The sequence below is a fragment of the Paroedura picta genome, chromosome 7, assembly GCF_049243985.1.
Source record: "Paroedura picta isolate Pp20150507F chromosome 7, Ppicta_v3.0, whole genome shotgun sequence".
In the NCBI taxonomy this organism is placed as follows: Eukaryota; Metazoa; Chordata; class Lepidosauria; order Squamata; family Gekkonidae; genus Paroedura; species Paroedura picta.
In genome coordinates this window covers 79,789,537-79,802,985 of record NC_135375.1, presented here as the reverse complement: position 1 = coordinate 79,802,985, position 13,449 = coordinate 79,789,537, and the positions used below count along the sequence as shown (strand labels likewise).

At 41.2% G+C, this 13,449-nt stretch overlaps 1 protein-coding gene across 9 annotated transcripts in view; it reads left to right on the top strand.

The window, feature by feature from the left end:
* Positions 1-13,449, top strand: part of BNC2 (basonuclin zinc finger protein 2) — a 450,738-nt gene that overhangs the window by 286,224 nt on the left and 151,065 nt on the right. For 8 of the 9 annotated variants that reach the window (XR_013232606.1, XM_077345139.1, XM_077345135.1 and 5 more), the window contains one exon: positions 11,341-11,443. The exons of the other annotated variant lie outside the window; for it this stretch is intronic. Coding sequence is in view for 7 of the 8 variants with exons in the window: in XM_077345139.1 (XP_077201254.1) it covers positions 11,341-11,443 (103 nt within the window). In the remaining variant the exon portion in view is untranslated. The remainder of the gene's footprint in view (positions 1-11,340; positions 11,444-13,449) is intronic. 9 annotated transcript variants of the gene reach the window in all.

The following is a 13,449-nucleotide window of genomic DNA, read 5'->3' as shown; positions in this document are numbered from 1 at the left end:
CTTGTTAAGAATGCAGGTTGGCATATGTTAAGTGAGTTAAGAAACCAATGTCCCTATTGAGTCCTGGGATTCCATTGTTCTGAGTGTTGCATTTCAGACGTTTCTCTTTCCATTCTCTTCTTGAAGTTCCTTTGTAATAAAATGGCTACTTTGAGGTCACCTATTGAATGTCTTGAATAAGCTGTATAGTGTCTTTGTGTACCCCTTAGATTTTTCTTGGCTTTTCTCCTATATTTCACTAACCTTCTTCACTGCAAAGGATTGGGAAAGATTTCAGCAAAGCCTGCATGACAGGATTTTCCTGGTCCTATCAGGAGACTATCTGTTTTATTTGCTTATGTCCTTACAACAGTCATTTTGCTCTTCCCACTGGAGAGTCTCTACCTTTGTATTCCTTTTATGCCTCTAAAACTGAAAGGGCTAGAGACTTTTTTCACATGTATGTGTGTGTGTATGTGTATATGTGTATATGGTTGTTTGTTTATTTATTCTGTACAGTTTAAATAAACATATAGATTGTCATATCCCAGAGAGCCAGCTTGGTATAGTGGTTAGGAGTGAGGACTTCTGGCATGCTGGGTTCGATTCTGCACTTCCCCACATGCAGCCAGCTGGGTGACCTTGGGCTCGCCAGGGCACTGATAAAACTGTTCTGACTGAGCAGGGCTCTCTCAGCCTCACCCACCTCACAGGGTGTCTGTTGTGGAGAGAGGAAAGGGAAGACGACTGTAAGCTGCTTTAAGGCTCCTTCAGGTAGAGAAAAGCGGCATATAAGAACCAACTCTTCTTCTAAACATGATAGTGATAAAATGAAATTCAGTTGCCAAATTAAAAAAAAACACTTAAGAAAGCAACAGTGGCTCAGTGTGTGCATATATTTGTGTGTTAATGAATAGCTGCTGTGAGAAGACTGAGGCATGAAAATTGTGGAGAAGCTGTGCCATCTGAAAGTCCTTTTGCCATTGTTCTGTACGATTGGGGAAAGCACACAAGTCTGTCCCTGTGCAGGAAAACCTTACTTGTTCTCTAAATTAGGATGCCATATAGGCCTACCCTTTGATACTTTCTCCTTTTCATGTGAGGATGTTCCATGATGTCCATGTCTGTATGATTCATAACTTTGCAGGCCTCTGTTACAGAACTGTACAGTTTTGGAAGGAGAAAGAGAATATGTTGGTAAATGTTTGCAATATAGGCTAGATATCAGGAAAAAAAATTTCACAGTCAGAGTAGTTCAGCAGTGGAATAGGTTGCCTAAGGAGGTGGTGAGCTCCCCCTCACTGGCAGTCTTCAAGCAAAGGTTGGATACACACTTTTCTTGGATGCTTTAGGATGCTTTGGGCTGATCCTACATTGAGCAGGGGGTTGGACTAGATCAGGGATAGTCAAACTGCGGCCCTCCATATGTCCATGGACTACAATTCCCATGAGCCCCTGCCAGCATTCACTGGCAGGGGCTCATGGGAATTGTAGTCCATGGACATATGGAGGGCTGCAGTTTGACTACCCCTGGACTAGATGGCCCCCTCCAACTCTATGATTCTATGAATATGGTTACAGAATAAGAGAATGGTTCCCAAGAATACCCATCTCTGATCTGAATGTTAAGGTGCATGTGTGTTTCAAAAATAAAACACACATGACATAACTGTAGCTGTTAGTATGTATTTCTTTCTGAGGCAGAGGAAAAAGTAGACATCTGATTTACTTGTGGCAATGCAGAGTTCACTATGAAATGCTCAAGGGCCTATGCTTATTCCGAATATTGACGATTCATTCTAGAAACAGATTCTTAGTGATTGCTGGACATAATATTATTTTTCAATGGCTGGAAATGGCACCATGTGAGTTAAAGTTGTCTATGGGTAGTAGTGGCTATTTCATATTTCAGGGACATAACAGCTAAGTTCAGGATGTACAAATGCAAGGCCGTGTCTAGAACAAATGGATTGTTTCTGACAATAATGCATTGTGGTAAGTGACTGAACTGAATGTAGACAATAGATCTTTTTCTCAATATATTGCATGTTATTTGAAAAAAAGATAACTGCTTATTGGATATGCATTCATTCAACTTTTTGGTAGATAGATGCTGCAGGAGTTTGTATTTTTTTTTGAGAAACTTGTTAAATCTATTTGACCTATTGACAGTGCAATAAATAATTTTCATTTTCCAAACAATAAGATCAAACATAACATTAACATTAATTCTAAAATAACTTTGTTGCATTTATTGGCATAATAGATTTTAATTTTAATTTTTAGAAAAATAGAACTCTTCTGCATTCATTACAGTTTATTACAGTACTGTTTACCTGTCAACCAAACATTTACATAAGGGAAAGAAAGTGTTAAATACTTTAAGATTGTTTGTTTAATTAGCATAAGTTCTGTATCTAACATGAAATGATACAGAACAGCAGATAGTTCCTCTGCCTAAAATAAGGTTGTTGCTGTTATTAAAGAAAATCAGGAAAGCAGTATACCTGATTTTACAGTTCTAATTAACTGCAAAACCACTGTTGTCTTTGGCATTGTTGACAGTCAGTAGGGAAATTCAGACCTTTTAGGATTTTAGTGTGGTGTAATGGTTAGAGTGTCAGATGAACTCGGGAAACCTGGTTTGAAATTTCCACTAAATCTTGAAGCTTATTGAGTAACCTTCAACCAATCACACTGTCATCCTAGCCTACTTCGTGAGTTATTATGAAAATAGAACAATGAGAGAACTGTGTCCTCAGACAAGAGATGAGAAAAATGTGAGAGGTGATTTAAAAAAAAATAAAGCTATTATTCAGCTGTTTGGGGGAGAAATAAATGTGATTTCCTCCCCCAAATTAGAACACGTGACAGATAATCTAAATGTATTTCCTCAGTGTAGTTTTTTGGCATGGCCAAAGAGACCATCTCTTTCCTTTTGCACCAGGAGTAAAACTTGTTGAATCCACCCCATCATTTCTATCTGAAGAGGATTTTCCATAGGTGGATTTTCCATAGGTGACCTTCAGGTGACCTCCAGCTACAGGATTCCATTATTGCTTATGCCTTTTCAATCAATTAATATCAGGCTCAGTCCATCAATTCTTTTTCCCCTCCATGCACTACAGCACAAACAAATGTAATTTCATCAACAGAAGAATCAGTTCATCAATTCTTCTCCATTTCATGATCAGCATTTTAATCAATTAATACAGGATAAATTCATACATCCTCATACTACTACCCACCCTTCCCCCATTTCTGAAAGGATACCATTACCAGTAATGCTAACATATTGTAACATGATATCAGACAGTGTTTTTTTATACCTTGAATTAGACTCTGAGGTAGAAATAAAGAGGAAGTATCTAGGAAGTGACGCTGAAAATATTGGCGCTGAGTGAAATCAGAAGGCCTATTTTAAGCTCTGAATACATGCATTTAATGGAAATATTTTAGAAAGAACAGTGAAGTCACTTGCATAGGAGTAGATTTGGATGGAATTATGACATTGCAATTGATATTATAAAGGTTCCTTGGAGACATTTATAATCTTGGTGAAAATGTTAAAAAACCGACTAAGGTTTTTATCTTGAGGTTGAATTTGATGATCCTACTATTTGTGGATTATTTACATGGCGGGACATAATGTTTCTCTGAAGTTGGAGCTTACAGTATACTGAAGAAGCCCTTAAATTCTACTATAACACCGTAATAAATATTTTTTTTGCTGTAGTATCACCTTGAGCGGGTTTGGTTTCTATCTTCCAGGCTGAGTCAGCAAAAGAGATTTTGTATTTTTTAGTGAATGCAAAATAATTATCACTATCACATCAGTAAACATTATAAAGCTGAAGTTGCATGTAGACAACTCACTCCCTACTTGATTGTCCCTCCCTGGAGCTGTGCCATCAATAGGGAGAGAGCAATCTGCCAATCAGTTCAAATTGCTTACATATGACCCACTCCCTACCTGATTGCCTTCCCTGGGAGTGTGCAACCAATAGTGAGAGAGCACTCTGACAGTTAGGGCCAATCAGTTCAAACTGCATGCCTGCCGACAAGAGCCAATCAGTTCAATTTGAATGCAGTCAACTCACTGCATCCCTGGGAGTGTGCTACCAATTGGGAAAGAGATCACTCTGCGATTGAGGTCCAATTGTGGGGCTTATTTGTCCTCTTCTTCCTGTTTCTACTGCTTCCTGGGTGGAAGATGTGCTGGACTCTCTGAAAGGCCTTACTGGGGGTAAGTTGCCCCATCCTCCATCTATTTCCACCCTTAATCTCCCCCAGGCAAGGGAGGGAAGCCAGTGCTTCCTTTGCCTCCTGTTTTAGTTTCAGCTCTTTTCTGGAAGGAAGCACAGACAACCTGTCAGGAAGGTAGAGACAACCCATTTTTCAAAAACAGAATGCCAAGGGAGAGTCTTCACTCAGTCCAGCGAATCAAGGGTTCATTCAGGCAGTCTAAGGACATCAGCAGAAAGAGCAGGTCATAGGCCTCCCAGCCTTGAGTTAATATAGGCTGTAAGCAGCTACTCAGTCCCCAGTCTGTGATGACTCACAGTCTTCTGCAGTCAGCAGTTGTCTTGCTAACATAGTGTGGTACCTTTTACAGTTGAGCTCTCTTCCAGCTGGCATTGCTTAATTGGCTCAGGTGAGCCAGGTGGGCTGGCAAGGCAGAGAGCTGCAGCTGGAGGCTGGACAGAGGAAGGAGGAGCTCCTGCTGCAATTTTGGAATCTAAGCCCTGGTTTATCTGCAGCTCCATTCCCTCCTCCTGGTCAGAGTTCTCTGCCTGTTAAACATCTCTCTGAGCTACGTTCTCATCCACCTGAGGCTCAGGTAAAGCTGGGAGCTTCTATCAAGGCTTTTCCTCCAAGCAGTCTTCCTTAGGCTTACAACACCTCCCCATGGTACTGCAGATAGAACATTGGAGCACTGTTGATTTTCCTCCACCCTTCCTCTCTTCAGAAAGGCTGGTGGGATCTATCAGCCTTTCCCACCCAGCCTGGCTTTTGGGAGATGTGGGAGGGCAGGAAGGAGGCATCCCCTCTCAATGGCATTTCCTGCCTAGCCTGCCCTTTGGAAGATGTGGGGTTTGATGGGAAGGAGGGACAGTGGTGACCTGTGTAGACACTGTTGTATGGAGGGTTAAGAGGGCCTCTCCAAAGCAGCTGTTTTGTTTGAGGAATAATGCAACAAGGCATGGTGAAGTTCCATGTCAGTCATACAAATGACATAATTAACAAACTACCCAGTTCAATGTGCATTCAGTGTAAATCCCATTGTATTAAATGGGACTTTTTCTACGATAAATGTGCATAAGATTTTGTGCTCTTTCACTGTGCTAATTACATTCTACAGCATGCTGAAATTTTGTACCATTTTAATGAACAAGGTGACCTCTCTGAAGAAGGCTGTTTAGTCTTTCATAATATTAGTTCTGACTGTAATTAGTGGTCATCAGAATTTCAGTTTGGAGGCCTTCCAACTCTCCAGTCTGGAGATCTCACAGAATTACAACTAATCTCCCAACTACAGAGATATGTTCCCCTAGAAATAATGATTGCTTTGGGTGATGGCCTCAATGGCATTATACCCTACTGATGAAGTCCTTTCCTTCCCAAACTTTGCACTTCCCAGGCTCCATCACCTAGTCCAGAGTTAGCAGTCCTATCCAACGACCTCCCCACTCAATCTTATTAGGGCCTCAGAACACTAGAATGATTTTTAACTAATGTATGAAGTTCACAAGTAAGTGGCTCACAACAGAAATTCTAGCTTTGTCTGCAACCATTCTTCTATTAAACAGCTGCTGTTCTGGAGGCAAGCAAGGAGGAAGTGTGCTCAAAAAACCAGGAAGTCTCTTGTTGAGCCAATCAGGACACTAGAGGACATAATTTGAAAATCATCAGGAAGTTCCTATCCTCTCTATGCTTTATTTATTGATTGATTTTATTTATATACTGCCCACCCCTGAGGCTCAGGGCGGTTCATATGAAACAGAGGAACAGGAACAATACAGAGAAAATTGGTAACCATCTAAACACCGCCTGCGGCGCCATGGGCGCCGCGGACTAAATAATTCGCTAAGGGCTTCTGGGGCAGGATCTGTCCGTGATGAGGAAGGGTCCGGATTGGACCCTTCCTCTGGACAGACAATCGGAGGGACCAATCCGATTGGTCCCTCCGATTCCCAGCCCCAGCAACTCGCAGTTGCTCCCGGCCTGACGCGGCGAGAGGCGCAAAGCGCCTCTCGCCTCGTCAGGCCATCACCCCAGGGAGCCTCTGTCAGAGGCTCCCTGCTCGGTGGCCTGACGCGGCGAGAGGTGCTTTGCGCCTCTCGCCGCATCAGGCCGCTGCCCGCGCGGCTGCCGGGGGCTCCCTGCCCAGCGGCCTGATGTGGCGAGAGGCGCAAAGCACCTCTCGCCGCGTCAGGCCGCCCCCTCAAACAGCCGCCACCGCTGAGAGCCCACCCAAAGGACTGCTGCCAGGGGGACACTAAGGTTAGTTCCTAGCGCTCGCTGTATTCTTCATACAGTGGGCTCTATTACTAGTAATAACAATAAAACAATAATAAATAGTGTGAACCGTAAATACATAACCACACCATACAGATGGACTCATGCTTGGTTGGTTTAAGATGTTAATTTCATTGGAGGGATGCTCAGGGGCCAAGGGGAAGATGTTTGTTCTGGTCAACCTCAACCAAATGGCTGGCGGAAAACCTCTCATTTACAGGCCCCAGGGAGTTCTTCTAGTTCCGTTAGGGCCCTGATCTCCTCTTGGAGCTCATTCTACCAGGTGGAGGCCAGGATGGAGAAAGCTCTGGCCTGGTTCAGGTCAAGTAAGCTTCCTTCTCAGTTCCCATTTCTTCTTGTGAAGCTCCTCAGTGTACCAAGGGGCAGGTTTGAGATAGGGGTAGAGACAACAGGGAGCTATCTCATCAATGATGGTCATCATTCTGTCAAGCCAGTTACTGATCATTTAGAGAAGTGCCGGGAAGCACTGGGTCTCACAGAGCGATCAGGAATCCAGTTGGGTTCATAAGTCTCCGCAGGCAAGTGAAAATCTGTTTGACGCCCAACTGAAGAGGAGGCTTCAGGGGCATAGTGGTCTGACTGTGACACAGCATTTGCCATGACCAGATCCACACTCAATCCTGTGCCAAAAAAGAGGTCCAGGGTGTGGCCTGCCTGATGGGTAGGGCCAACAACAAATGGCTCGAGCCTTATTGCCACCATGGCTGACACCAGGTCCATCCCATTTCCAGAGGGCAGTAGCTCAGTATGAATGTTCAAGTCCCCCAGGGTTAGTAGTCTAGGAAACTGTAGTGTCCAGGCCGCCACTGTCTACAGCAGGACTTGCAGGGCATCCAGAGGTGCTTTAGGCACATGGTATGCCAGCCAGATGGCCAAGCTCTTGGTTGAGCCCCACCCAAGGCCAACACATTCAATTCCTGGGATTGATGGTGTGGGAAGGGCCTTGAAGGAGAAATCCTCCTGGATTATCTCCTCCAATGCCCCCTGTAGGATACCCTTTTAATTCTGCTCAATTATACACACTACCAATCATGCATATTCCAAATGACACTCTCAGGATAGCAAGTTTCACTTTTACTTATATCTAACTTTGTTCTCATAAACTGCAATTCCATTTATATACCTTTTCAAATGTTAAATAATTATTGAATATATGATTAAATGCTACCTCAAATTTCTTCTTGGATTGGCATTTGTGAAAAATATGAATGCAAAAGAAAAAGAAAGCGCCCCCTCCACACACATACACACACACAATAAAAATGCTCAAAACAGCTAAATGGATCATTTAGAGTTCAAGCAATAAAACTTAATCCATGACTGAAATGCTCTATCTCAGGCTGAATCTAATTTTTAACAACCATCCTAGTGACCTTTTCCTGAACAGAAAGAAAGTAGGTGGAGATTAATGAAAATTCTTCCCAACCTTTCACATAGTTGCTCTAGCAATCCTCACCATTTTAGTGGGGTGTGATTGTTACACACCTCTCTTATAGGGTAAACATAATCTAACTATGAAAGATGAAGCTAAACATAAAATTTGAAACAAAACATTTGTTATCTCAGGAAGCACCATTCTGTAATGCTTTCTATCTTCTTGAGAGGCAATTAATTACTGAGTTCATTAATTAATGAACATATTAGAGAAAGACACCATTACTGACTAGGGGAGACCTGATATATTACTGAGTCAATAAACTATTGAACACAGAGAAGAACCTTTTGGAAAATTTCCCCCCCTTCATCTTGTAGCCCACAATCACATATATTATTCTTGCCTGGTCAGCAGTTTGCAGATGTTCTTATATTTCATATTACTAATTCCTTTAATCACTGGAGGTACAACCATGTTTTACAATCTTGCTAATGAACAGTTGGTCAGTTGACATTGGTTGTGGCAACTTTATATGTCAGGAGCCATATAGTGAGAAGTCCCGTCCCCCCTTCCAAGCAATACCTTTTGAAGCTAATATAAAGCAGCAGCTGGGAAGAGGAAAATATAAAGCAAATACAAGAGAGACATTTGTGTGTGAGGGATCATGTAGAAAAAAGGCAGCCATACTTAATGAAGAGCTAATGCTTAAAAGAAAAAAAATATTGTAAGGTATGGCTTATAGAATCCTTGAAAATACTATTTGACTTTCAAACATTTGGTTGAGGGAGAGTTGAGAATTGTAAAAACCCAATGGGCACTGTTGTGTTAGCTGTTCTATATACATACCAGAGCACTGCTACCCTGTTCCCCCCATAGGCCTTCTTGCCCCCCCCCCAGCAAATCCTGAAACTCAGGGGATTCTATGTAAAACAGCAGGTAGTGCATTCCTATGTAGTCACACTCTTCTGAACCCAGTGGACTTGGGTATAATGCTTAATTGCAAGGAGGTCTCAACGCGTTCAGTCCATAGACTTCTCTTTGTGTGTGTATGTTCTGAAGCATAGTTCATCCATATTGATGCACAGATTTGCAGTTGCACAAATCAGTTAAAAGAGCATTCAGCAAGTTGCAGTTGCAGGTACCACCCTTCCCCCCATCTCCAGCTGACCCTTGAGTAATCACTAGTTGCATCTAAATTGGTGGAGTGATCATTTCCTGGCATCTCCTGTAGTTACAGTAGATTGTTAATGTGTGAATGATGAATATAATTCCCCCCATTTCAAAAATCTCTGTGCAAATTAAGCCTAAATGCACGCCATAAATTTACTAGTAGTAGTTTGAAGAGCACAGGTCAGCTTTTGCACTATTTAAAAACTGAGGTCTTGGCCTCCTCTTTTAAAAAAAAATAATAAAAAGCCATGCTCATTATTTATGTATTTGCTTTATGGTTTAAAGAAATTATTCATCTTTTCTCCTTCCAAGTAATCTTTCTATGCATACCACATACCTTTAAATCTCATATTCTTCTATTGCATTTTAAGAAGGGCAAGAGGGTTATGTTTTAAAAGGAAATACATCAGTTGTCAAAAGGCAAATACTCTTGCCTGGAAAAAAGGAAAGGAGTGACGGAGGTAAATGAAGGATTCTGTGTATTTCTGGAGTGAGCCCTTTTCTGTATCTCTATGAGCTTTTGAGCATATTGAACCAGGGAATTCATTCTGAGCTAAACTGAGCTAAAACTAGATTCAAATGGGTAGCCGTGTTGGTCTGAAGTAGCACAATAAAATCAGAGTCCAGTAGCACCTTTAAGACCAACAAAGATTAATTCAAGGCGTGAGCTTTCGAGTGCAAGCACTCTGTCTGACGAAGAGTGTCTGCACTCGAAAGCTCACACCTTGAATAAATCTTTGTTGGTCTTAAAGGTGCTGCTGTACTCTGATTTTATTGAGCTAAAACTGTTTTTCAAAAAAGGAACACAAGAACATGAAGTGTGTATGTGGAGACTTTGCTCTGCATTTATGCATATGTTTCATTCTTACTTATACCTAACATGACATACTGCAATATGAAGACATAACTAGCTTTATAGACAATTCCTTCAGCCACTTGGTAAGCTAAAAACAGGAAATCTGTGCAACACACGTGCATGTTTAAAACTCAAATAGGGGTTTTTGTCTGCATAGTGCAAATGTATATATCCATTTTCATGGAAGGATGGTGAGGACTCAATGCACTTTATCACTGGAATCGCTCTTTGATGCTGATATATTCACTTGTCGTAACAACTTCCTCCTCTAAAATTAAAAAGAAAACAGCAAGACTTTTCATGTAAGCTAACTGAAAAATGAAAACTATTTTGCAAGCAAATAATTTAAAATGTAGGTACGTGTAATCAAGTTGCAACTGATTTCTAGTGACCCCGGCAAGGGGCTGTCAAGGGAAGTAGAAGCAGTAGGAAGCCAACGTGGTTTGCCATTGCCTTGCGTTCCTCTGCAGCATCTTCTATTGTGGACTCCCATCCAAGTACCAATCCTGTTTAGCTTCCAAAATCTGACAAGATCAGGCTATACCATGCCTCCTTCCATTTCTGAGTTATTTAAATAGCTAATATGAATTACATCTATGTTCACATTCAAGAGCCAAAAGCCCACATATAGTATTCTGTATATAGGAGGGGTGGCCAGGTCCATGGGCATATGAAAGGTCACAGTTTGGTCATCCCTAGATAGCATCAGAATTCCTTGCATGTGAAATCTGGGAGACTTTCCTTAGCAGCATTTGATGGGAACCATGGAATTGTAGCCAGGAGGCAAAATAAGATTCACCGTACCCTTATGCCAAGGGTATGCTAAAGAGCCAGTTTGGTGTAGTGTTTAGGAATGTGGACTTCTAATCTGGCATGCTGGGTTCAATTCTGCACTCCCCCACACGCAGCCTGCTGGGTGACCTTGGGCTTGCCATGGCACTGATAAAGCTGTTCTGACCGAGCTCTCTCAGCCTCACCTACCTCACAGGGTGTCTGTTTTGGGGAGAGGAAAGGGAAGGCGACTGTAAGCTGCTTTGAGCCTCCTTCGGGTAGACAAAAGTGACATATAAGAACCAACTCTTCTTCTTTAAAAAAAAAACAAACCACGTGTATTCATGGGCCCTTTGGATAACAGCCTGAATTTATTTTGAGAGTTGAAATAGCATAGTGACTGAAAATTTAATTGTCCAGTATAAAGTCCTTTTGAACTACAGATTCATTGCAGGGATTCAGAGGAGTCACTGCTCCATTGTCTGTTTTCACATCCACAATATGAGATAATAAAATTGATCTAAATTACAGGGCTTTTGTAAGAGTTAGTGAGATAATGCATGTTAAGTACTTTGGACAGTCTAAGGTGCTCTCTGAGGTGCATTGGTATCGATCTATTAAAAAGTTGGTTTCTTTCTCCTTTTTCCAGGCCATTCGCTGCACCTTGGTAAATTGCACATGTGAATGTTTCCAGCCAGGGAAGATAAACCTGAGAACCTGTGATCAGTGTAAACATGGCTGGGTGGCACATGGTAAGAAACAACTTTGTTTCTTTTATCCCTCTCAAAGTTAACCTTCCTTGTATATATGTGCAAACCAACACTTTTATACAGTAACATAGTTGCTATCAGTTCATCTGTACAACTTCAACAGTGCAATCCTAAGTAGAGTTACACATTCTTAAATCCATTGACAAAAATGGGCTTAGAGGGATTACCTCTGTTCAGGAATGCACTGCAGAAGACACCCCACACACTACTGGCATGCTTGTTTGTGTTCTGTAGAGAACAGAATAGTGATAATCCTATTGGTCCAACACATACAACTTCAAATGCATTTGGGAAAAAATTGTGCAGTGCTTGTGTTCACCTCAAAGAACATATTCAGGTTTCTAAAATGCAGATGGAAAATATGTTTATTCCATTCAATATACTAAAAACTAGTTGCAGTTTTCAAATTCACAACAGAAAAGGAAAAATGTGTTTGGCATTGGTTTACATTCTTCACTTAGGCAGACTGTTCAGATATAAAGAAAGAGGAATACAAAGTTACTTCCATATGGATGTTTTCATAAGATGTAGGACTTAGACTAGGGAGGTCTGTTCTGTTACCTACTAGGTAACCCAGGCAAAACACTGTCTCTAAGCCTAACCAGGCATGATTTTTTAGTTAAATGGAAGAGCGAGGAGACTGTGTACATTGCCCTGGCATCATTAGGGGAAGGGTGGGACAGAAATACAGGAAAGAAATAATCTTTAGCCTTTGAATAGTTCTGTGTTTCTGAAATAACATTCTCCAGTGTAAATTTCATTTCCTTTTACCAATTATCCTTTTCAATTTTTTTAAGCTAAACCTGGTGTTGCTTGTTAGTTCAGTGGGATAACACCTTATTTTGCCCTTTCTCCAGATGAGCTGAAGGTTCTTCCTCCATATTTTGTATCATCCTATCCTTTGGAGCTCTCGCCCCCCCCCCCCCCTTGTCTTCTAGCAACTCTCCTAAGTTCCATACTTAAATCTTAGGAGTAAATTTTAGGAGTAAAATCTTTTAAAACCCAAGCTCCTTTAAATGCTTTGACTCTGTACCCGTGGAAACCACTTGTTAATCACAAAAAGTACTTGTCAGTGTACTTCCTCTATTCTCGTTGTTTACTCCCATCAGGCATGGGTATATGTATGGGATAAATAAAAATTCACATTTGAGAACTGTATCTTGCCAACATGTGTAAATTTCTTAGGCTTTTTTGAATAAATCTAATCACCATGTTTACATTTTGTGGCAAAGCAGGTCTGGTGATATATACAGATATATTTTGCTGAGACACATTCCAAGCATATGTGTATAAATTAGTGCCTTCGAACTGTGGCAAGCCCACTTGAATTGTTTAGCTTAGCTACTTTCCAAAATATTTAGGGGATAGGGGGTATTCCTTGCAGACTGATTGATACTTTGCAGTATCTAACATCTGGATTTGAAATCACTTTTGGACCTTGCCCCTCCAAAACCAAAGTACTTTTAAATGCTTTTATTCTTTACCTGTAGAAAACACCAGTTGATCACAAAAAGTACTTGTCAGGTATGCTTCTTTCATTCTGGTTATTTACTTCCATCAAGTCTGAATGGACAGATGTCCTAAAACATTAGCCTTCAACCTTTCCTGATCTAGCAGACACTGGCCCATTACACGCACATTACTGCAGAATTTCAGAGCAGGAAGCCTTTAATCTTGACTTTGGAATATGTGCCCACTTTAGACACAATTCTTTTTCCTCCAGTACATTTATTCTGCAGCTACAATTTTTAAAATGCACTTTTCTATATCAGGGTAGAACTTTACTTATGACTTGTGGGGAAGGCGTGGCCAAAGGTTTTTTAATTGCCCTATCACATCTGTGCAGTAGAGTCTAGCAAGCCTTCTATTTAAATCCTTCTGGTTCAAGTTTTGTGCATGCATTTGAGTGTTAGTTCATTGAAATGTAAAGGAACAGAAAGGAATGCAGACAAAGGGGGGAAAACCCAACTGTTAAATTGACAAGCCAA